The sequence below is a fragment of the Trichomycterus rosablanca genome, chromosome 25, assembly GCF_030014385.1.
Source record: "Trichomycterus rosablanca isolate fTriRos1 chromosome 25, fTriRos1.hap1, whole genome shotgun sequence".
Classification (NCBI taxonomy): Eukaryota; Metazoa; Chordata; class Actinopteri; order Siluriformes; family Trichomycteridae; genus Trichomycterus; species Trichomycterus rosablanca.
The window spans coordinates 6381014-6404764 of NC_086012.1; the positions used below are offsets into that span (position 1 = coordinate 6381014).

Sequence of the window (23751 nt, forward strand, 5' to 3'; positions counted from 1 at the left end):
CATAGTGCACTAGACAGTATATTAGACAATTGATTTATGTTCCCTACACAGTGCGCTAGATTGTATATCAGATAACGGATTTAATACGCGATCGGGAAATAAAGTCTGTGTTGCCTGAGTGCACGTGTGTGCGTGTGTGTGTGCGCGTTATTGGCCGCTCGTTCTAGACTCCGGGAGATTTTATCTGACTTGCGGGCATCAGGGAGGCGCTATGTATATGCGGGAGACTCGGGATGTCTGTTATTTATGATACGTTGTAGCCTAGCACATTTGGGGCAGCACGGTGGCTAAGTGGTAGCAAGAAGGTCCTGGGTTCGATCCCCAGGTGAGGTGGTCCAGGTCCTTTCTGTGCTTGTTGCAGTTTGCATGTTCTCCTCGTGTCTGCGTGGGTTTACTCCGGGTGCTCCGGTTTCCTCCCACAGTCTAAAGACGTGCAAGTGAGGTGAATTAGAGACACTAAATTGTCCATGACTGTGTTTGATATAACCTTGTGAACTGATGAATCTTGTGTAATGAGTAACTACCGTTCCTGTCATGAATGTAACCAAAGTGTAAAACATGACGTTAAAACTCTAATAAAACAAATAAACAATATTTGTGGGCGTTCGAAAATACAATAAAATGAAATAAAGTGTATATAAGGGAAAAATCTGTTCTGGCCCGTACGGGGATCGAACCCGCGACTTTGGCGTTATTAGCACCACGCTCTAACCAACTGAGCTAACCGGCCACGCTAAAGCAGATGGAGGTTAAATATATACATAGGCTATATATAGGCTAAATATATACATTGTGTATTAAATTTTAATAGAAGAAGTTTGCATTTAAAATACATCAGTACATTTGATATCAGAATGTCGCAGTAACTGTATAAATGATTAACAGTGTTAAATGTTTAACATTAAAGCGTCTTTTTTTGAATGTACATAAACGTTTGTACAAACTGAAGACAGCTCGTTTAAAGCTTACCTTCTAACTCTTTGGGGCATTGTGGTCACTGTCAAAAAGCACTTAGTTTTTCCTAATTCCTCAATTCCTCTAATTCAGACCTGGGCATTGTACGGCCCGCGGGCCACATCCGGCCCGCGAGACATCCCCAACCGGCCCGCATGAGGTTCGTGGCAATTAAAAATTAGATGTAAATAAATGTACATCAAACATGCAAACATGCAATATAACAGGATTGATTTTGACGGGAGCTCTGTGTCTTTAAATATCCGCAAGTTTCGATTTGCGTATGCGCGTGTGTATCAGCTTCACTGTAATGCGAACAGAACTGAGTGTGACTGACGGTGGAGTTTTTAACAAGACACGAACTTCTGAATAGTTTATTTACTAAAGTCAGGTGTAACGCTGGTTAAGGATCAGAATTTAGGCTCTAAATCGCTGTACTACACAGAAACATAAGAACATGAACGATGCGGAGCGTCACACCTGAAGCTTCACTAACTAAACTGCAAAAGCAACAAAGACTGTTTTATAAAGTTTAACACGTCCAGAACTGAAGCAGTCAGGACCAGCTCTGTGATTTTAAACATAATATTAAACAATAACAAAGGACTGAAAAACAAATGAGGTAATTAGACTCAAAACAAAATAGTGTAAAGTTTAAAAACCTGCACATTTTGTTCACATTTGTTTTTGCATTTGTTTGTTTAAATAGTAAAATCATGTTGATGTTTTTACTCTGCATACTTCTAATTTCTAAATGTACCATCAAAACATTAACAGCTTATTAGAACTGTACAATTCACTGCTTTTCATAAAGAGTGGACAGTTGTAGCTTAGTGGTTAAGGTACTGGACTAGTAATCAGAAGGTTGCTGGTTCAAGCCCCACCACTGCCAGGTTGCTGCTGTTGGGCCCTTGAGCAAGTCCCTTAACCCTTAATTGCTCAGACTGTATACTGTCACTGTATTGTAAATTGCTTTGGATAAATGCGTCTGCTAAATGCTGAAAATGTAAATAAAAAGATCAAATTAATATTGAGCAGAATTAAGTTCACCTTATTGGTCCGGCCCTCCACAACAGTCCCAGTTTCTTATGTGGCCCCTTGGAAAATGTAATTGCCCACCCCTGCTCTAAGTGGTGTTTAAAGAGAGAAGCTCTACAGCAGGGGTGGGGAACCTTTTATCCACCGAGGGCCAGATTAATAATTACATATCTGGTCACGGGCCACATACTACAATGATGCAACACACAGCCAAATAATACAGGCTTTATAAATTATGCTGATGGCATGTAGTGCTTATATTTGATCTCAGACTTACCTTATCATCATTTCAATGTGACGGTAGTGAACTCACCACATAACTCACCTCAGTCACACTGTCCAGTTCCTTTCTGGGTCGTGTGAAGGAAGTTTGCTGTGCAATCAAATTATGTTTGAGCACCTTTATTTTCTCCGCTCGTTCCGATCCCTGCAGAGTGCTATACTTTGCGTGTTTGGTGGTATGATGTCTTTCAATATTATTTTTCTTTAGAACAGCGAGAGATTCTCCACAAATTAAACATACTGGTTTTCCTTTCACTTCTACAAAAAAGAAGACGCAGCTAACTGGACGCAGCTAACTGGACGAACCTACAGTCACGGTCGTCGCAGCTCATTGGTTAATTTGATATACGCGTCATCATTAATTGCGGAGACAGAGACGCCTGGGCGACTTTGTTTACCTTGTTGCTACGCGACACTGAAACGGATTATGCGGAACAGATGATTATGATGATTAATAAATTAGTAAATTAAAAACAATAACATGTAGGAAATATATGGCGGGCCACATTTGATTGAGCGGGGGGCCGTATACGGCCCGCGGGCCGGAGGTTCCCCACCCCTGCTCTACAGTTTCTAAACACGTTTAATAAAGCAGGTAGTCCGTTAACAAAGTTGCTAGGCAACACGAGGACGAACATAACATTCACAATAAACATTCCTCCACAAACACTATTACACTATTTCTGATTAGGATTATTGTTTATATTAATCTGGACATTTCCATGTATAGCACATGAGTTAAAATAGTGTTCACCCAAGTTTGTACTTTTTCTTTTCAGTGGCGTATTAATATGCAATGATGTGAGGTGGTCATAGGTGTGCGTATATTAAAGCAATAAGCCACGAGAGGCCGTGCATTACTGTGATTTTAGCACGGGGATGACGTTTTGGCACGACGCGAAGCGGAGTGCCTAAAACTTCTTTCCCCGTGCTAAAATCGTAACAGTAACGTACGGTCTCGAGTGGCTTATTGCTTTTATAAAACGGCGGTCAACATAAAATATAATAAATACAACAATGTTTAATTCATAAATGTATTTATTGTGTATAAACTTACAATAAAGCATTCTTCCGCGACGCAAAATAGTTCGATTAACAGTGTTGCTAGGCAACATGAGGGCGAAAATAACATTAAATTTTTCTTTTCAGTGGCGTATTAATATGGAATGATGTGAGGTGGTCCTAGGTGTGAGTTTATCGGGGATTTTACAACGGCTTCGAACGCGGCTCAGCCAATCAGATTTTAGGACCGGAACTATCCGTTTTATAATGGAATATTTAACGTATTACTTAGATTCACGGACTGGAGTAAAGTCGGTTCAGCCAAATCACAGTCTGCGGTGTTTCCAATGACTCTGCTCACTCACCTTGTGTACTTAGCAGCAGCCAATCAGAGGACTCATAGGATCCGGGTCAACTGAGACCTCGGACTCGTGATTCCTGATCCAGTACGAAGATTCGAATCATTAACCCGGGTGATTCAGGAACCGCCCAGCTCTGAGTAACCACACTGCATTTAGTCGCGAGTACAGAATAACGTGGAGAAATGGTGATAGACATTGTGCCTAAGATAATATTATGTTTAGTTGTTTGTAGTTAGAGTCTGTATCACAAAAAATAAAACAAGAGTAATTAATGTAGAGTAATTATTTAAGTATTTAAGTATTAAATGAAAGATTATGTAGTCAGTGCCACTTAATACCCCGTGTTTATGCAGAGAAGCCACTAACCTAAATTCTCTCCGAATATGTTTTAGTTTAATGGTTCGTAATTTGTTGATATATTACTAATATTAATAGTCGTTTACTGTATATGCTTTATATGTGAGTGAACACTTATTGTTTTCAGACCTCGTGGCGCAACGGTAGCGCGTCTGACTCCAGATCAGAAGGTTGCGTGTTCAAATCACGTCGGGGTCATAATGTTTTTCTTTACTGCAGCACTGTCCTTCGTTTAAAAATACAGCACATGGTACATGTTTACAAATGCATTCCATGGTTATATACAAACATATTAAAAACATAGTTTCTCTTTGTTGTTGAATATTTTTACTAGAATTTTTTTGCTGTAGCAACTTCTCAAAAGATACAGGAACAGACGGAGGCAAAAACACATTAAGAAATACGTGTTTACAGGTTAGGGGATTGGTTTTATTGGAACTAGATCAGTTACATTTCTAAATAAGGTCTTTCCACAGATATACCAGGGGGCCTTTACTTACTTAGAAGCAACTGATTCATTGAAATAACATGTACAAGGTTTGATTATACGTTTGATTATATGATAAGGGTAACTTGACAAGATTAAAATTAATATAATTATATACTGACCCATATTAAAACCAGTGATAGCTCAGTGGTTAAGGTACCGGACTAGCTAAATGCTGAAAATGTAAATGAAAATGTAAATGTAAAACCGACGTTAAAAACTAAGAGAAAACAAACATTGTAACAGAAGTCCATGCAATGTATATACAGTATATAAACACGTGAAGTACACTGCCAATTTCTGTCCTTACTTGGGATTGCACCACAGGATGTCTTTAACGCTAAGACATATAAAATAATGTGTGCTCTAAGGCCTGTATTTTAATTTATTACATTTTTTTTTTTTTTTACGAAGGAATGGCTGCTTAAACATATATCGAGTACACACAAACTATTCCACTAATAGCTTTAAAATGTGTCGTGTACATAGACTAAAATGCGTACAAATGAAGTAAATAAACGTTGTTGTTGCGGGTAATGCATTGAGTACACGTGAAGTACACTGCCACCTTCTGTCCTTACTTGGGATTGCACCACAAGATGCATTTAACACGAAGCCATATAAAATAATTAGTGCTCTAAGGCCTGTATTTTAATTTTACAAAGGAATGGCTGCTTAAACATATAGCGAATACACACAAACTATTTCACTAATAGATTTAAAATACGCTTTGTACACAGACTAAAATGCTTACACATTAAGCAAACAAAACGCGGTTGTATTGGGTAATGCATTCAGCAGAACCAACGCTTAGTTAATAAGTAAAAATAAAGCTTAAACTATGCTTAAATTATTGATTTATTCGTGTTTTAGGGTGATGTATACAGTAAACGCTAACGTAAGAACAACAAAAACTTGGGCTCGTCCGGGATTTGAACCCGGGACCTCTCGCACCCTAAGCGAGAATCATACCCCTAGACCAACGAGCCATCCACAGTGAAAAGCGTTCACAAAACCTATACATATTTATTTATTTAACATGATTAAAGGATTCTATACGTTCTAATTTTCTATAAAGTTCTAACCTCCAAACAGCATTACATTTAAGCTGTGAATAAGCTGACACCAACATCAACAAACATTCTTACAGTACAACGCCGCAAACCTTAGATTTGGGTTGGTCAGGGTTGCCAGGTCCAGCAAAACTGACGAACACAAAGTCTGTCTAAAACCCGCCCTACCAAAACTGAAACTAGCTTAAATCTAATGTGTCATGGAAGTTGAGTAACAAAGGGTTGAGTTCTTTTTAAAACTTAAAACCATTTAACAATAGCAGGTGGGAGTTCGAACATAAAACAAAATAAGGTGTCCATAAGAATAAAAAGTAGGTAAAACAAGTTTTTGGCCCGTACGGGGATCGAACCCGCGACCTTGGCGTTATTAGCACCACGCTCTAACCAACTGAGCTAACCGGCCATGAAATCTCTCACTTTAGTAGCGAACTCCACTTCACTCACCCATCCAAATCATTGAATTCAGGTGTTCCAATCACTTCCACGGCCACAGGGGTATAAAACCAAGCACCTAGGCATGCAGACTGCTTCTACAAACATTAGTGAAAGAATGGGTTGCTGCGTGGTACCGTGATAGGATGCCACCTGTGCAACAAGTCCAGTCGTGAAATTTCCTCGCTACTAAATATTCCACAGTCGACTGTCAGTGCTATTATAACAAAGTGGAAGCGATTGGGAACGACAGAAACTCAGCCACGAAGGGTAGGCCACGTAAAATGACACAGCGGGTCAGCGGATGCAGAGGCGCATAGTGCGCAGAGGTCGCCAACTTTCTGCAGCGTCAATCGCTACAGACCTCCAAACTTCATGTGGCCTTCAGATTAGCTCAAGAACAGTGTGTAGTGAGCTTCATGGAATGGGTTTCCATGGCCGAGCAGCTGCATCCAAGCCTCACATCACCAAGCGCAATGCAAAGCGTCGGATGCAGTGGTGTAAAGCACGCCGCCACTGGACTCTAGAGCAGTGGAGACGTGTTCTCTGGAGTAACCAATCACGCTTCTCTGTCTGGTGATCCGATGGATTAGTCTGGGTTTGGCGGTTGCCAGGAGAACGGTACTTGTCTGACTGCATTGTGCCAAGTGTAAAGTTTGGTGGAGGGGGGATTATGGTGTGGGGGTGTTTTTCAGGAGTTGGGCTCGGCCCCTTAGTTCCAGTGAAAGGAACTCTTAATGTTTCAGCATACCAAGAGATTTTGGACAATTCCATGCTCCCAACTTTGTGCGAACAGTTTGGGGATGGCCCCTTCCTGTTCCAACATGACTGCGCACCAGTGCACAAAGCAAGATCTATAAAGACGTGGAGGAGCGAGTTTGGTGTGGAAGAACTTGACTGGCCTGCACAGAGTCCTGACCTCAACCTGATAGAACACCTTTGGGATGAATTAGAGAGGAGACTGCGAGCCAGGTCTGACCTCACAAATTAAACACAGTCCTAAACCTTGTGGAAAGCCTTCCCAGAAGAGTTGATGCTGTTATAGCTACAAAGTGTGGGCCGACATCATATTAAACCCTATGGGTTAAGAATGGGAGTCACTCAAGTTCGTATGCATGTGAAGGCAGACAAGCGAAAATACTTTTGGCAATATAGTGTATATTGTTCCTTCTTCGTTATTTTGGGTGAAGTGTGGGTGACCATGTTGTTATGATATCATAGACACAAAATCATGGGTTTAGGAGATGATGCTAAGCCAAATGTCTGCATACAATTGTGATTTTCTCTTTACGTAACAGGGTTTCAGGTTTTCTTGATGCCACGGTAGACTGTGTTAACTGACAACAGTTTTCCAAAGTACTCCTATGCTCATGTGGATCTATTTCTCACAGTATCTTCTGCTATGCCATCTGAAGGCTCATTTACATTTTCAGCATTTAGCAGACGCCTTTCTCCAAAGCGACTTACAGTAAAGCGAGTTACAGTATGTCTGAGCAATTTAGGGTTAATTAAGGGCCTTGCTCAAGGGCCCTGGCAGTGGTGGGTCTTGAACCAGTGACCTTCTGATTACTAGTCCAGTTCCTTAACCACTAGGTTATGGCTTGCCCTGAAGGCTCAAAGGTCATGCTTACTTAACAGTGGTTTGAAGGTACATAGACTGAAATTTCTCCCTGAATCTTTCCCTAATATTATGCGTGGTAGATGGTGTAATATCTAAATTATTCTTATGGAATTTGGCACAAAGTGGTGAGCCACGACCCCTCTTTTATTTAAAAAACTGAGCCTTTAGTGGATATTACTTTTACACCCACGACCCCCTCACCTGTTACCAATGTAACAGGGTGGTGTGGAAGGACTCACCACCAAAGCAATTCTGGACCCAAGTGCAGTGGCTGAACAGAATCAAAACAAGACACACACTGAATAACTCAAGATTAAGTGCTTTACAGCGTGTGCCAAGCGGCAGCTCAGGAGTCAAAAGACTAGAGCAGCAAAAGCTGAGAAATGAAAATGAAAGAACCGATCCAGTTCATAAACCTCGAGTCTGCCGGCAAAATGAAGTAAAAACACACAAATTTGGTAAAACATAATTTATTTAGGGAAACAACTTTGTCCTTCATGTGTATCACCCTTGAAAAAAGGCAGGGTAAATAATAGACCCATAAAATATAAATCTTAATCGTCCTAAACTTATCTCCTAATTAAAAAAACTTTGGTACTTCACCAAAGAATGGTCACATACATCAACAGACACAAAATGTTGCAAAAAGTTACAGCCAGAAAAGGGGGAATAAAGCTATATTAGTGTCCATGGTTTTGGAAAGGGATGTCGTCCAACAAGGTGATTGTCAAGTGGGGTGATGGCGTAGGGGGGTTTTGACACCTCAGGACATGAATAATGTATTTTTGAGACAGTGAGTTGCTGGAAATAAACCAAATTATCAATATTAATTGATAATGAATTAAAACCAAATTAATATAAAGTAAGTAAAAAAAAACCCAATCATTTAAATTAAATAATTAATTATATTAATGTTTAGAAGTTAACGTCCTATTTATATATAGAGCTTTTTTCTTAGACATTTTATGTGTTTGAAATTGTTCCAGATTTGGACAGTTGAACACGTTGGAGCAAATTTTATAAAGTTCACTAGATACAACTTTTATGAAATATATTAAAAATGTCAAATTTCTAGTCTTAAGACTTTACACTTTGTTTCTTTTGTAAGCACCACATAGATCATCAAACTCAAAACATAAAAGTAATAAATGTATAGTAAGTAACAATGGCAATATTGCATGCCTAATGTATAAATCAACTAAGATATTACCTGCCACAAGTATAACACCATTCAGACCTAGGAGAATTAATGTGTATCATTATATAGATAACAGAATGGCCGTAATGGTAACACAGCTTCCACAAGTGTATGGCCATGTTTCTTGTAGCATTGAGCTAAGACCAGCTTTCCCCATTTATAACTACCGTATAATCTCGAAGAACCTGATACTTACGGTAAAACAATGCCATAATTCTTATTTACAGATGTTTAGTTCATGCATCTTGCGAATCAAATTACCATGGGGTATTTGTATAGAACTTGTGATGCAGAAATCAGGTCTTAGTCTGGCTAACCGGACTTTCATTTGAGTGCAGGCGTAAACGCATGTGGCAAAAAAAATTACGAAAATTGAGATACAAGATGCATGAACAGTCAAGGTGTAAACGAGGTCATAAAATATACCATAGCAAGGGGAAAGATGAAGACTAAGTACAAACATATGTGGGTTAGAGAGATTTAAGGTATCTTTCTCTAGGAGGCTGTAAACTTTCGGAGTGTGATGACAACAAGGGCGAGTAGAACTGAGGCACCGAGAAACACTGCAATGACGATGGCTGTGATAGCACCTGGGCCAAGGACACCTGGCAGAGAAACACACACACACACACACACACACACACACACACACACACACACATCAAATTAAATGTATGCCATAAAAGGTGTATATATGTTTTTTAAGAACTGCAGTCATTAAAGAACATTTAAAAATGGAAAACAATTTGTACTCATTACAGAATCTGTCATTAAAAAGCATTAAAATAAAGTTTGCAAAAGGGAAACAATCTGCACTACATGCCCAAAAGTATGTGGACACATTATCTTATCTGTTAGCAATGGGTGTGAATGAAAAGCCAGAACTTAATAATTATAAAGTGTTCACATACTTTTGATCATATTGTGTATATTTACCAAATTAAACAATTTTAACGAACACTTGTTTGTTTGTTTTTTTACTATAACTAGAAACTAATAACTAGTCGATTTTTTTAAGAAAACGCAATATTTCACGGCTTAATTAACCCCTGATTTTGTCAGGTGGTTTCTAGGGTGTTACTAGATGTTTGCTATGCCATTCCAGGTGGTTGGTAATGAGTTGCTTAGGTTCTTCAGGTAACTTATGTGTTGCTAGGTGGTTGTTATGGCATCCTAGATCCACTGGGTGTGGATGAAAAGCCAGAACTTAATAATTACAACTATTAATAATTATAACTAATATTAACCATTCAATTTTTTGAAGAAAATGCAATATTGCACAGCTTAATTAAGCCCTGATTTTGTCAGGTGGTTGCTAGGGTGTTACTAGATGTTTGGTAATGAGTTGCTAAGGTTCTTAAGGTAATTGATAATGTGTTGATAGGTGGTTGTTATAGTATCCCAGATGGTTCATGGTGGCATTGCAGAACGTCACCATTCATTGCTATGGAATAAATATAACTGTATGTCCAATCAAAAGCTATACACAAGCCCACAGACATGCTGGAACATTCTGCAGTTAGTTTGATTTAGATATTTAAACAAGTTGGCACAACTTTGAACCTTCCAAGAGTTCGGGCAATGAGGGCCTTGGTTAGAAAGGTAGGATAGAACCCAACATTCACTCCAAAAAAGCCCCCAAAGTCTTCTTTGCAGCATTCCATAACTTATGCCATTATAGCTGAATGGCAAAACTAAAGCCACTGTTGGGTACAAGGCATATGGCAGCTCGCTAAGCTCTGCAATGGATTGGCGCCCTTTCTAGGGTATTTCTGTCAAATGCCCATAAATCAAACCAAAGAACACACTTTTACACCTGGTATCACTAATAATTAATAATTAATAATACAACAATGTCTCCCTCACACTCTGTACATGTAACATGATTGTACCTTCATCCTCCACAATCTCAGACTCCTGATTCTTCTCATAGTTAAAAGTGAAGCCGTTTTGTCCCACGTCTTCAGTGGGGTCTTTAGTCGTGACCTCATGGACTAGTTCTGTTCCATCGTCTCCGGATGACGTGCCCTGATTTTCACTCTGTACCGTCGGAGAAGCCACAGCCACAGTTTCTGCAAAAAGAAACTCATTACTGCATAATTAAGTCTGTGACACTGACTTAGGTCATGATGTAATAATGCATAATGCTCTATGTCACAACATTGAGTACTATTTAAATGTGATGGCTTGCAACAACCAAAATCTATAATTACAAAATGAATCTTGCCCGGGTAAACCACTGGGATCTAGGGTTCAAATCCCCAGCTGTGCATCCGGCTGGCCAGACATCTACATACAGGGGGTGGTGCCCTGTCCGGGGTGTGTTAATGAATTGCACCCGGTGATTCCAGGGAAATCGGACCCACTATGACCTTGATAAAGTGGTGGTTACACATTAAAATTATGATGATGCTGATGGAAATGGTGATTATGAATCTCAGCAATTGGTTGAAGCAATTGATTGACACTTTTGGTCCCCCACTGTATGTTATAGCTTCAGTGTAAGCTCAGCAGTTAACATTAGAGAAGTAAAAGCACTGGACTAGTAATCAAAAGGTTGCTGTTCAAGTCTCACCACTGCCAAATTGCCACTGTTGGGTTCCTGATCGAGGCCCTTAACCCACAGTTGCTCAAATTGTGTTAAGAGCCTGCTAAATGCTGGAAATGTAAACATGTACTGGAATTGTAATTAAAGGTCGCTGGCTGTCCACTGTTGGGCCCTTGAGCAAGGCTCTTAATCCTCAATCGCTTGGATTGTATTTGGTCACACTTTTAAACTGCTTTTAAAATACACATATTAGGCGTAACATTATGACCACCTTCCTAATATTGTGTTGCTGCCAAAACAGCCCTGACCCGTCAAGACACGGACTCCACATGGACTGGTTCTTTCCTTGGACCGGTTTTGATAGATACTGACCACTGCAGACTGGGAACACCCCACAAGAGCTGCAGTTTTGGAGATGCTCTGACCCAGTCGTCTAGCCATCACAATCTGGCCCTTGTCAAACTTGCTCCAAGTCCAAGCATCTTATGTGATGAATTACATCTCTTTAAGTGCCCCTATTAATGCTTGATGGATTTAGGACCAGTGACTATGGAGGAAGGTCTATGACCGGTCGCACTCCTTGATCTTCTTTGGCCTTCAGGGCGGCACGGTGGCTAAATGGGTAGCACTGTCACAGCAAGAAGGTCCAGGGTTTGATCCCCAGGTGGGGCATGTCCTGGTCTGGGTCCTTTCTGTGTGGAGCATGTTCTCGCCGTGTCCGTGTGGGTTTTCTTCCGGGTGTTCCAGTTTCCTCATACAGTCCAAAGACATGCAAGTGAGGTGAATTGGACACTAAATTGTCCAAGACTGTGTCCGATATAACCTTGTGAACTGATGAACCTTGTGTAATGAGTAACTACCGTTCCCTGTCATGAATGTAACCAAGGGTGTAAAACATGACATTAAATTCCAAATAAACAAAGTTTGGTCTTTAAGGTTTGTGATTTATATTGAATTCAACAAAAATGCAAAATTGAAGCATTTCCAAGACATTTGGTACCCATGCCTTTCGGAAAGGTAAATCCACGAAAATACGTATTGTGCTCCAAGCTAACAAAGTCTGTAGTGTAATGATTCATATTGTGGTTAGTATTAGCCACACATTGCTTTTTTTACTGACTCAAAATTAGCACTTATTTCTTACTATTTACTCTGTCTCACACTCCCCTACCTAACTATCCTTTCTTCTTCTCTCTTCTCACATATTCTTCTTGCATTCCTTAGGTCAGGGCATAGACACACCATGGGACTTTTCACACCTATGCATTAGACATGAAAAAAATGACCTTTGTTTCTTGTCACTGGTTCCCAGAGTCCTAAAGGGCAGCCTGTGAAGAAAAGGGCTGACCTCGTCTAGGGGCACTATTTAGATGTTTTTGGGCTCATGCTTTTTAGTACCACATACCTCACACAGCCTCTCTAACTAACCTTTAGGAAGAAAAGCTCCTCATAACCTGACAAACACTGGAACAGATAAACAAAAACAACCATCAGATGATTTGAAATAGATCAACTGACCGTCTTATTAAAATACATACAACGTTTAACACTGTCACACATCTATCACTGTAAATTTCTCCTGTAATATTAATAAAGTAAAATAAACCATCAGGTTATGATCCGGAGCAGATGTGCAAGCGCTGATGAGACATTTTTTACTATGTTTGCCTGTGCTGATGAAGTGTTTCCTGGGTTGGAGCTCCATCAATGATCCCCTTCACACCGAGTCACAAAAGGATGCTTGTACAGCCTAGAGACGAGGCGAGTAACGGCTCCAAAACATGGCGCGTGTGTCTGTTTACTGAACACTATACAAACTTATTTATGAGGCTGCATGTGGAAAAGCTAGCGCCTTGCGGCCTGTTTGTGATTGCGCATTTTTAGTAAATGTAGGCTGTGTATTATGGCTGTGTATAAGTTTAGACATTCAACATTGGGTTGTAAAATAAAACAGAATAGTGGTATTTTAAATTTAAACAGAGTTTAAATACATAGCCTACAAACTATTTTATTAAATCAACTATTTACAATTAACAATTATTAACAAAATATTATACTTTATTATTATTATACTGTGTGTGTGTGTATATATATACAGTGTATCACAAAAGTGAGTACACCCCTCACATTTCTGCAGATATTTAAGTATATCTTTTCATGGGACAACACTGACAAAATGACACTTTCACACAATGAAAAGTAGTCTGTGTGCAGCTTATATAACAGTGTAAATTTATTCTTCCCTCAAAATAACTCAATATACAGCCATTAATGTCTAAACCACCGGCAACAAAAGTGAGTACACCCCTAAGAGACTACACCCCTAAATGTCCAAATTGAGCACTGCTTGTCATTTTCCCTCCAAAATGTCATGTGATTTGTTAGTGTTACTAGGTCTCAGGTGTGCATAGGGAGCAGGTGTGTTCAATTTAGTAGTACAGCTCTCACACTCTCTCATACTGGTCACTGAAAGTTCCAACATGGCACCTCATGGCAAAGAACTCTCTGAGGATCTTAAAAGACGAATTGTTGCGCTACATGAAGATGGCCAAGGCTACAAGAAGATTGCCAACACCCTGAAACTGAGCTGCAGCACAGTGGCCAAGATCATCCAGCGTTTTAAAAGAGCAGGGTCCACTCAGAACAGACCTCGCGTTGGTCGTCCAAAGAAGCTGAGTGCACGTGCTCAGCGTCACATCCAACTGGTGTCTTTGAAAGATAGGCGCAGGAGTGCGGTCAGCATTGCTGCAGAGATTGAAAAGGTGGGGGGTCAGCCTGTCAGTGCTCAGACCATACGCCGCACACTACATCAAATTGGTCTGCATGGCTGTCACCCCAGAAGGAAGCCTTTTCTGAAGTGTCTACACAAGAAAGCCCGCAAACAGTTTGCTGAAGACATGTCAACAAAGGACATGGATTACCGGAACCATGTCCTATGGTCTGATGAGACCAAGATTAATTTGTTTGGTTCAGATGGTCTCAAGCATGTGTGGCGGCAATCAGGTGAGGAGTACAAAGAAAAGTGTGTCATGCCTACAGTCAAGCATGGTGGTGGGAATGCCATGGTCTGGGGCTGCATGAGTGCAGCAGGTGTTGGGGAGTTACATTTCATTGAGGGACACATGAACTCCAATATGTACTGTGAAATACTGAAGCAGAGCATGATCCCCTCCCTCCGGAAACTGGGTCGCAGGGCAGTGTTCCAGCATGATAATGACCCCAAACACACCTCTAAGACGACCACTGCTTTATTGAAGAGGCTGAGGGTAAAGGTGATGGACTGGCCAAGCATGTCTCCAGACCTAAACCCAATAGAACATCTTTGGGGCATCCTCAAGCGGAAGGTGGAGGAGCGCAAAGTCTCGAATATCCGCCAGCTCCGTGATGTCGTCATGGAGGAGTGGAAAAGCATTCCAGTGGCAACCTGTGAAGCTCTGGTAAACTCCATGCCCAGGAGAGTTAAGGCAGTTCTGGAAAATAATGGTGGCCACACAAAATATTGACACTTCAGGAACTTTCACTAAGGGGTGTACTCACTTTTGTTGCCGGTGGTTTAGACATTAATGGCTGTATATTGAGTTATTTTGAGGGAAGAATAAATTTACACTGTTATATAAGCTGCACACAGACTACTTTTCATTGTGTGAAAGTGTCATTTTGTCAGTGTTGTCCCATGAAAAGATCTACTTAAATATCTGCAGAAATGTGAGGGGTGTACTCACTTTTGTGATACACTGTATATATATATATACTGATCAGCCATAACATTAAAACCACCTTGTTTCTACACACACTGTCCATTTTATCAGCTCCACTTACTATATAGAAGCACTACAATTACTTTAGTCCATCTGTTTCTCTGCTTACCTTTTTAACCAGCTTTCATCCTGTTCTTCAATGGTCAGGACCCCTACAGAGCAGTGACAATAACATTGTGCTGGTATGAGTGGATCAGACACAGCAGCGCACAGTAAATACTGTGTCCACTCACTGTCCACTCTATTAGACATTCCTACCTATTTGGTCCACCTTGTAGATGTAAAGTCAGAGACGATCGCTCATCTATTGCTGCTGTTTGAGTTGGTCATCTTCTAGACCTTCATCAGTGGTCACAGGACGCTGCCCACGGGGGGCTGTTGGCTGGATATTTTTGGTTGGTGGACTATTCTCAGTCCAGCTGTGACAGTGAGGTGTTTAAAAACTCCAGCAGCGCTGCTGTGTCTGATCCACTCATACCAGCACAACACACACTAACACACCACCACCATGTCAGTGTCACTGCAGTGCTGAGAATCGTCCACCACCTAAATAATACCTGCTCTGTGGTGGTCCTGGGAGAGTCCTGACCATGGAAGAAAAGCATGAAAGGGGGCTAAACAAAGCATGCAGAGAAACAGATGTACTACAGTCAGTAATTGTAGGACAGTGAGTGTAGAAACAAGGAGGTGGTTATAATTTTATAGCTGATCGGTGTATATGGGATAACGAACATTGTAGACAGATCTTATCATCCAACATCAGTGCACAACCTCATCAGTATTCATGGGTAAATTAAAGTGTATTCCAAAATGCTTGGTTAAAAATATTTACACAGCAACATAGTTCTATAATGTTTAAGACTGTGGCATTTACAACTTATTCATGTTAAGTGATAGTGGTTTAGTGCAGCAGATTAGTTCTCTGTGCTCATATAAGTTGTACTAGTTTGAATGCACATATAAGACAGAACCATTAAGTGGATCACGAACCCATGTCAAAACTGATTTTGGATCAGCTAAATCAGGCTAAGAATTAACCTTCTGTAATAGCTTTATAATAATAATAATAAAAAAAAAAATAATAATAGTAATAATAGTAATAATAATAATAATATTAATAGTAATAATAACATATTTGACAAGATCAAACCAGATGTGCACTAAAAGCGTATTAATGCCTATTAAAGCAGCTGATGAGGATAAAAATAAACTAATGGTCATATAATAAAATATAGGTGTGCACTATGTATATTTTTGATGTGTTCCGATCATTTTGTCACTAGTGACAAATGTCCCCTAAAAGTGCATGTTAACATTAAACGTTAATTGTATGTTTATTATTTTTTAGATTATTAAGCAACAAGTAAGAAGCATTTACACTTAAGCTACTTTCATACAGCTTTCAGCTTAGCACTCAGGCTCGTGTGTGTTTGTGTACTTAACCTGTTTACCCTAGTCCTACTGCATCAGGTCTCATGGGTTGCTTTTCCAGAGTGTCCAACAAGCAATTCTTTGTCTGATTCAAAGGCTCAGGTTTAGCGCTGGGTTGTGAAAGAATCCTGCAAGTTACTCGATGTTACGGCAAACATTTGCAAAAAATAGAAGACTCGCCTAAATCGTTATTATCAATGGTTCTCTGTGCATCATACGCTAGTTCATATAAAAAGGGTCCAGTCTTGGTTCCAAAAGGTTGACAGCAAGGAAATGCTTTGACAGTTTGAAAAAAATTAACTTAAAAATAAACCTTTTATTTATTTATGTACTATCACTCTTTCAAGCAACCAATTTTATGTTGGATATTACACTGATCGACCATAACATTAAAACCACCTCCTTGTTTCTACACTTCAATGGTCAGGACCACCACAGGACCACCACAGAGCAGGTATTATTTAGGTGGTGGATCATTCTCAGCACTGCAGTGACACTGACATGGTGGTGGTGTGTTAGTGTGTGTTGTGCTGGTATGAGTGGAGTTTTTAAATACTGTGTCCACTCACTGTCCACTCTATTAGACACTCCTACTTAGTTGGGTCACCTTGTAGATGTAAAGTCAGAGATGATTACTCATCTATTGCTGCTGTTTGAGTTGGTCATCTTCTAGACCTTCATCAGTGGTCACAGGATGCTGCCCACGGGATGCTGTTGGCTGGATATTTTTGGTTGGTGGACTATTCTCAGTCCAGCAGTGACAGTGAGGTGTTTAAAAACTCCACTCATACCAGCACAACACACGAACACGGCATAAAAGGGGGCTAACAAGCACACCACCACCATGTCAGTGTCACTGCAGTGCTGAGAATGATCCACCACCTAAATAATACCTGCACTGTGGTGGTCCTGTGATGATCCTGACCACTAACAAAGCATGCAGAGAAACAGATGGACTACAGTCAGTAATTGTAGAACTACAAAGTGCTTCTATATGGTAACTGGAGCTGATAAAATGGACAGTCAGTGTAGAAACAAGGAGGTGGTTTTAATGTTATGGCTGATCGGTGTATGTAAATAAAGTTATGAAATGCTATCTATTGCTAGAGATTCTAACCTTTAAAATGCTACCCTAAGTGTCTACATGTGTCCCCTAGTTCCAGACGTATGCTGTAATATATTTAATATGATTTATTTTGGACCCGCCTGGTAGGTACGTAAATTATGGGTAGCCAATCCAGGTACTGATGTGTTTTGGAAGGTGGGAGGAAACCAACGTACCTAAAAAAAACCTCTTGGAAACTGAAAGTACATGCCAAGATCCATACAGACATTAACCTAGAATATACTAAATATAAGTCCCGCTGTGTGGTGCATGACCCTGATGCCCTTAGAAGGGGTGTCCCAATACTTTGTGTGTATACATAAGCATATACTTCCATAAATCCATATATACAGTATATGCTTATGTATACACACTGTATCTACACTTTATAAAGTATTGGGACACCCGTTCTAATTATTGAATTCACATGTTTTAGGCACAGCGGTTGCTAACAGGTGTAATAAATAAATTCTTTAAAGGAAAATATGTTTTCCAACTTATGCAGCAACAGACCAATGTTCAAGCATGATTGTGCCCCTGTGTTCCAGTGGCCTGCACAGAGCCCTGACCTCAGCCCCACTGAACAGCTTCGGAATAAACTGGAGCATCAATACATACAAGTACTCTTGACTATATGGACACAAATTCCCACAGACATACTAAACCTTATTAGAAGCCTTCTCAGAAGAGTGGCTATTGTCCTAGCTGAAAAGATCACAAAGAGGTCACTGTATTTTAATACCATTTCATTTTGAAATAGGACGTCCAACAAGATCATGGTCAGGTGACCAAATATTTTTGGCCATACCTTGAGAGAACCAGATGTAAAATGGGCACTATTTTCCACAGACACTGTGGAACGCCTTCCCAAAAGAACGAAGACAAGGAAGGCCATGAAAAAGGTACAGTGGCCAAGTCTAGATTAATGCCCATATTTTTGGAATGGGAAGGCCAACAAGCTCATGGTCAGGTTTCTACGTACTTTTGAGTTGATGGTCTGGCAGAGAAGTAACTCAGCATTCAGATGGCATGACAGTCTCCCAAAATTTCCTTTTTTTTTAGTATTGATATACCTCCAGTCACTGCCAGTTTTTACCTGCCGAGTGCCCATTGTTGGCGCACCCTGACTACTCTGCGGCTATGCACCCCCATATGTAACAAACTGTAATGCACTGTGTATTCTGACACCTTTCTATCAGAACCAGCATTAACTTCTTAAGCAATTTGAGCTACAGGAGCTCGTCTGTTGTCAGCCTTCACTCCCCACGTGCGTCAATGAGCCTTGGCCGCCCATGACCCTGTCGCCAGTTTACGACTATTTCTTCCTATGGTGCATTTTCAGGACACACATTCACTAGTTACACCAAACAGCTCTGTCTTTAAATGGTTTATATTATATATTTACAGTCAGTACTGTTTACTCCACTATTACATAGTACTGGAAACTCTCTACTGGAAGTAGTCACACTAATTGGGAATCTCCCAGAGTATGGGTTCCCATTTTGCATCTGGTTCTCTCAAGGTTCACTTATGCTTGTGTTTTTCCCCTGCAATTGTCAACCTGACTTGGGTCTTCACCAGCATTTTACTATCTAATCTAAGACGATTGTCAAACTTCCAGTATTATACAACCATTAGAAACCAGTATAAAAAAAGAGAAAAAGGGTATCCTTACCTGTCTGAACAAAAGCCACACAGAGAGCGAGAGCGGCGAGGAGAAGAAATCTGAACTCTGTACTGAAGCTTCTGAAAAAGGCCATGTTGTCTCTGTCGGATCACCAGGCTGTTGGATCACTCAGCTGTTAACCCGGACCAGCGGCTCAGTATAAGAGTGTGAGAGGGGTGGAAAAGCAAGGTGGAAAGGTGGAGGAGGGAGGAGTTTGTTTGCCGGACAGAGTGGACATTGTCATCACCTCTGCTTACACCCCATCCACTCTGCGCACTTTGACAGGTCTACTGCTCATTAGTCCTGCTTTCACAGACATAGTGACTCTAATGACCTGCTCACATGGCTAAAAGTATGTGGACACATCTCCAAATTATTGACTTCAGGTGTTTGTCACACTCATTGCTAACAAGTGGATTAATTTAATAGCAATGCTATGCTTCTAACTTTGGGGTAGCAGTTGTTGATGTTTTAGAAAGCCTGCACCTCCTGTGGGGCAGCACGGTGGCTTGGTGGGTAGCACTGTCGCCTCACAGCAAGAAGGTCCTGGGTTCAATCCCCTTTCTGTGCAAAGTTTGCATGTTCTCCGTGTGTCTGCGTGGGTTTCCTCGGCGAGCTCCAGTTTCCACCCACAGTCCAAAAACATGCAGTCAGGTTAATTGGAGATACTGAATTGCCTTAAGGGAATTACAAAGAACTACAAAGTGCTTCTATATGGTAAGTGGAGCTGATAAAATGGACAGTGAGCGTAGAAACAAGGAGGTGGTTTTAATGTTATGGCTGATTAGTGTAACTGTAATACATAAAATGCTGAGCCAGTGTCCACCTGTTTCCCAACAGGTGGACATGGTCAGATTGAGACTTTAATGGGATTTTAGCACAAACATTTAAACAATCTACACACTACGCTAACTTATGATCTGTTTTTGGATTGTTAAACAGTGAGCAGTTAATAAACTTGCAGCTTCTCTGTTGTTGATGGAATGTTCTGGGGCTTCGAATACCCAGCTGGACCAAGCTAGTTGAATTAACTGCTCTGAACTGTCCCTAAATGCGAGTAACTGAATGAACGGATCAAAGTGGTGCCCTGCGATGGACTCGGAGTGCAAGTACCCAGTGTTTCCTAATGGGACTGGACCCAAAGCAACCTCAAATTGAAGATACAAAATTAGGCATCTGATAAGGAGTTAAAATTCTCATCAGCATAAAAAGGGGAATGAGCATGATCTCATACTGAGCCACCCTCAAAAGCTGGCATTACCATAACGGTTGCACCACCCCTTCTGACCACAGTCTACTGTGCTGCACCTATAATGCACTAAATGGATCACAATCAGAGCTACCCATAACAATAACAGGATGTGGTACAACAAAAGCGCAAGTCATCACTCCCCCCCCCCATAAGCCATCGTTCTGCCAACACAAGCTGTTTAGCTGTTGGTTAACAAATTGTGTTGGTCCCCCTTGTGCTGCCAAAACAACCCTGACCCGTCGAGCCATGGACTCCACTAGACTCCTGAAGGTGTGCTGTGGTATCTGGCACCAAGGTGTTATCATCAGAAGTTCTGAAATGGGGCCTCAATGGATCGGACTTGTTTGTCCAGCACATCCCACAGATGCTCGATCGGATTAAGATCTGGGCAATTTGGAGGCCAAGTGAACACCTCAAACCATCCACCTCATCCAGCCATCAGGGAATACTGTCTCCATGAAAGGGTGTACATGGTCTGCAAGCATGCTTAAGTAGGTGGTACAAGTCAAAGTAACATCCACATGGATGACAGATCCCAAGGTTTCCCAGCAGAACATTGTACAAAGCATCACACTGCCTCCGCCGGCTTGTCTACGTTCAGACTGGCAGCGATGTGGCAGAGCTGGAACGTTCCGGACACGGGAGGCAGTGCATCAGCATCAGAGTCATCAATGTGAAAAAGCTATAGAGGAAACTATGCAAATTAGAAGCCAAGCGATAAGCAGATCGGTACATGCATTATCTCCGCAGCTGTGAAACGGTATGCTCCGTTTTTGGTTCATAGATAATAGTTCCTACTAGAGATAAAAGAGAAACTCGCAATGTCAACCTTCTGCAAATAGATGGCAGCAATCACAAAGAATAAACAGTTCTCTTATCACTGCAGGTACGAATTTGGGGTTAAGAGTGTATTACACACATATACACTGCCTGGCCAAAAAAAAGGTCACCACCTGGATTTAACTAAGCAAATAGGTAAGAGGCTCCCATTGGATAATTACTGCATGGGTGATTGTGTTTCAGCTGGCAACAAGTTATTTAACCCTAACTGATGCAGTGAGTAGCTTCTCATTTGTTAAACAACCATGTCGAAAGACACATCCTGTGGTCGTGGAAAAGATGTTCATCTGTTTCAGAAGGGTCAAATTATTGGCATGCATCAAGCAGAGAAAACATCTAAGGAGAAGCTGAAACTACTAAAATCAGGTTAAGAACTGTCCAACGCATTATTAAAAAGTGGAAGGACAGTGGGGAAACATCATCTTCGAGGAAGGAATGTGGGCGGAAAAAAATCTTGAATGATCGCACAATGCGAAGGGAACTCAAGGGATTGGGACTAAACAGCTGTGTAGCCTTAAGAAAACTAGTCAGTGAGGCTAACCGGCAAAAACGGCTTCAATTTGCTAGGGAGCATAAAGATTGGACTCTGGAGCAATGAACGGTGGTCATGTGGTCTGATGAGTCCAAATTTACCCTGTTCCAGAGTGATGGGCGCATCAGGGTAAGAAGAGAGGAGGCTGAAGTGATGCACCCATCATCCCTAGTGCCTACCGTACAAGCCTGTGGGGGCAGTGCTATGATCTGGGGTCGCTGCAGTTGGTCAGGTCTAGGTTCAGCAACGTCATGTGCCCAAAGAATGAGGTCAGCTGACTACCTGAATATACTGAACGACCAGGTTATTCCATCTGGCTCAGATTGTGAAAGAGTGGTTCAGGGAGCATGAGATCATTTTCACACATGGATTGGCCACCAGAGTCCAGACCTGAACCCCATTGAGAATCTTTGAGATGTGCTGGAGAAGAAAAAATATTAGTATGACCTTTTTTTGGCCAGGCAGTGTACATTAGTAACCCTAAATTGATTCGGTTTAGCAAACAGATTCCATCTTGCGTGTGGCTTCTGGCTGCGCCTGATCTCGGACCCCTAGGACCGGAGCTGCCCACCCCGATTATAGACAAAGGCGCAGAGCTTGGGGGTTCTAGGTCATAGAAACTTGTGGTGATCAGGGATGTTGGGTTGCTGTCGTTCTGCCTCTCGTCTGATCACTTGGTCTAGGTTTGATGGCGGTAAGGGAGGTGGACGCTGACGTCCTGTGAAAGCCTTCATGACCTTGTTACCTGATCGCTCTCCCTTTTAGTTATGCTGTAATAAAAGGGGTGCCGGAGTCTCATGCTACTCTCTGCAAAACTGACATTTTACTCCCAACGGCTTCACATTTTAACTACATTTTCGGGTTTTGTTACCTCGAGGTTATTCTGACGGAAACCTGTTTACCCACCTGAGATTGAAGCCTGCAAGTCGAACCTGCCGTGCCAACTATGCTGCTCCTGCTAGATGTGACGGAAACCTGGCGTGTCTGCAACAAAAATGTCAAAAACTCACTACAGACTGGACTAAATAATGAACTTTTACTCACTCACTCACTCTCTTAACCGCTTATCCAATTAGGGTCATGAGGGGGTGCTAGAGCCTATTCCATCTTTTCAATAGGCACAAGGCACACAGTAACACCCTGGACAGGGCGCCAGTCCATCGCAGGGCAGACACGCATACACATATACATCCATTCACCCATAGGGCAATTGAGTGTCTCTAATTAACCTGACTGCATGTTTTTGGACTGTGGGAGAAAACCGGAGTTCCCAGAGGAAACCCATGCAGACGGCACACAGAAAGGACCCGGACCGCCCCACCTGGGGATCGAACCCAGGACCTTCTTGTTGGAACTTTTTTTTTTTTGCACGTCCAATTGCCCAAATGCATAGTGCTTCCTCTCTTCCTATGCCGATCCCTGCTCTGACCGAGGAGATCGAAGCTACCCCACGCCCCCTAAGACACGTCGGCAGCATGCACCTTACCACCCACACATTGACGAGTTGTGCCACCTAGCGTTGTGTACGGAGAGACACACCCTAAGAGCACTCCTTCCCCATCTCTGCGCAGGCGCCTCTAATCAGCCGGCAGAGGTCGTAATCGCACCAGTCTGACAGAGAGAGACCCATATTAGTCCCGCCCACCTGAACAACCGGCCAATCGTTGTTCATGTGGCCGCTCAGCCTTCAGCCGGCAAGGCAGAGATGATTCGATATTATGTATTCGAGATCCCAGTCTAGTTGCAGCGTGTTCTTTTTTTTTTTTTTTTTATTCAAATGATCCTTCAGGCCACCCAAGGGGGACATGGGTCC

General features: G+C 41.5%; 1 protein-coding gene and 4 non-coding genes across 5 annotated transcripts; 1 reads left to right on the forward strand and 4 right to left on the reverse strand.

Annotated features, from left to right (window-relative positions):
• Window positions 1-656: 656 nt before the first annotated feature.
• On the reverse strand, window positions 657-730 carry trnai-aau (transfer RNA isoleucine (anticodon AAU)). Its single transcript has one exon. It is a non-coding gene; the product is annotated as a tRNA-Ile (tRNA).
• A 3391-nt stretch (window positions 731-4121) lies between these two features.
• On the forward strand, window positions 4122-4193 carry trnaw-cca (transfer RNA tryptophan (anticodon CCA)). Its single transcript has one exon. It is a non-coding gene; the product is annotated as a tRNA-Trp (tRNA).
• A 1206-nt stretch (window positions 4194-5399) lies between these two features.
• On the reverse strand, window positions 5400-5471 carry trnap-agg (transfer RNA proline (anticodon AGG)). Its single transcript has one exon. It is a non-coding gene; the product is annotated as a tRNA-Pro (tRNA).
• Window positions 5472-5884: 413 nt separating this feature from the next.
• On the reverse strand, window positions 5885-5958 carry trnai-aau (transfer RNA isoleucine (anticodon AAU)). The gene has a single exon. It is a non-coding gene; the product is annotated as a tRNA-Ile (tRNA).
• Window positions 5959-8997: 3039 nt separating this feature from the next.
• snorc (secondary ossification center associated regulator of chondrocyte maturation) lies at window positions 8998-22917 on the reverse strand. The gene is made up of 4 exons (XM_062988004.1): window positions 22845-22917; window positions 19324-19431; window positions 10699-10878; window positions 8998-9411 (listed from the first exon to the last, which is right to left on the reverse strand). Exons 2-4 carry the CDS (start codon window positions 19406-19408, stop codon window positions 9302-9304), a joined length of 375 nt encoding a protein of 124 aa, XP_062844074.1. The 5' UTR covers window positions 19409-19431; window positions 22845-22917; the 3' UTR covers window positions 8998-9301.
• Window positions 22918-23751: the final 834 nt, after the last annotated feature.

Coding starts and splice junctions, on each gene's coding strand:
- snorc (XM_062988004.1), bottom strand. CDS start 19,408: ATGGCCTTTTTCAGAAGCTTCAGTACAGAGTTCAGATTTCTTCTCCTC. Junction 10,879..19,323: donor TGTGGCTTTTGTTCAGACAG/GTAAGGATACCC, acceptor TTCTTTTTGCAG/AAACTGTGGCTGTGGCTTCT. Junction 9,412..10,698: donor TGAGATTGTGGAGGATGAAG/GTACAATCATGT, acceptor TTTCTCTGCCAG/GTGTCCTTGGCCCAGGTGCT.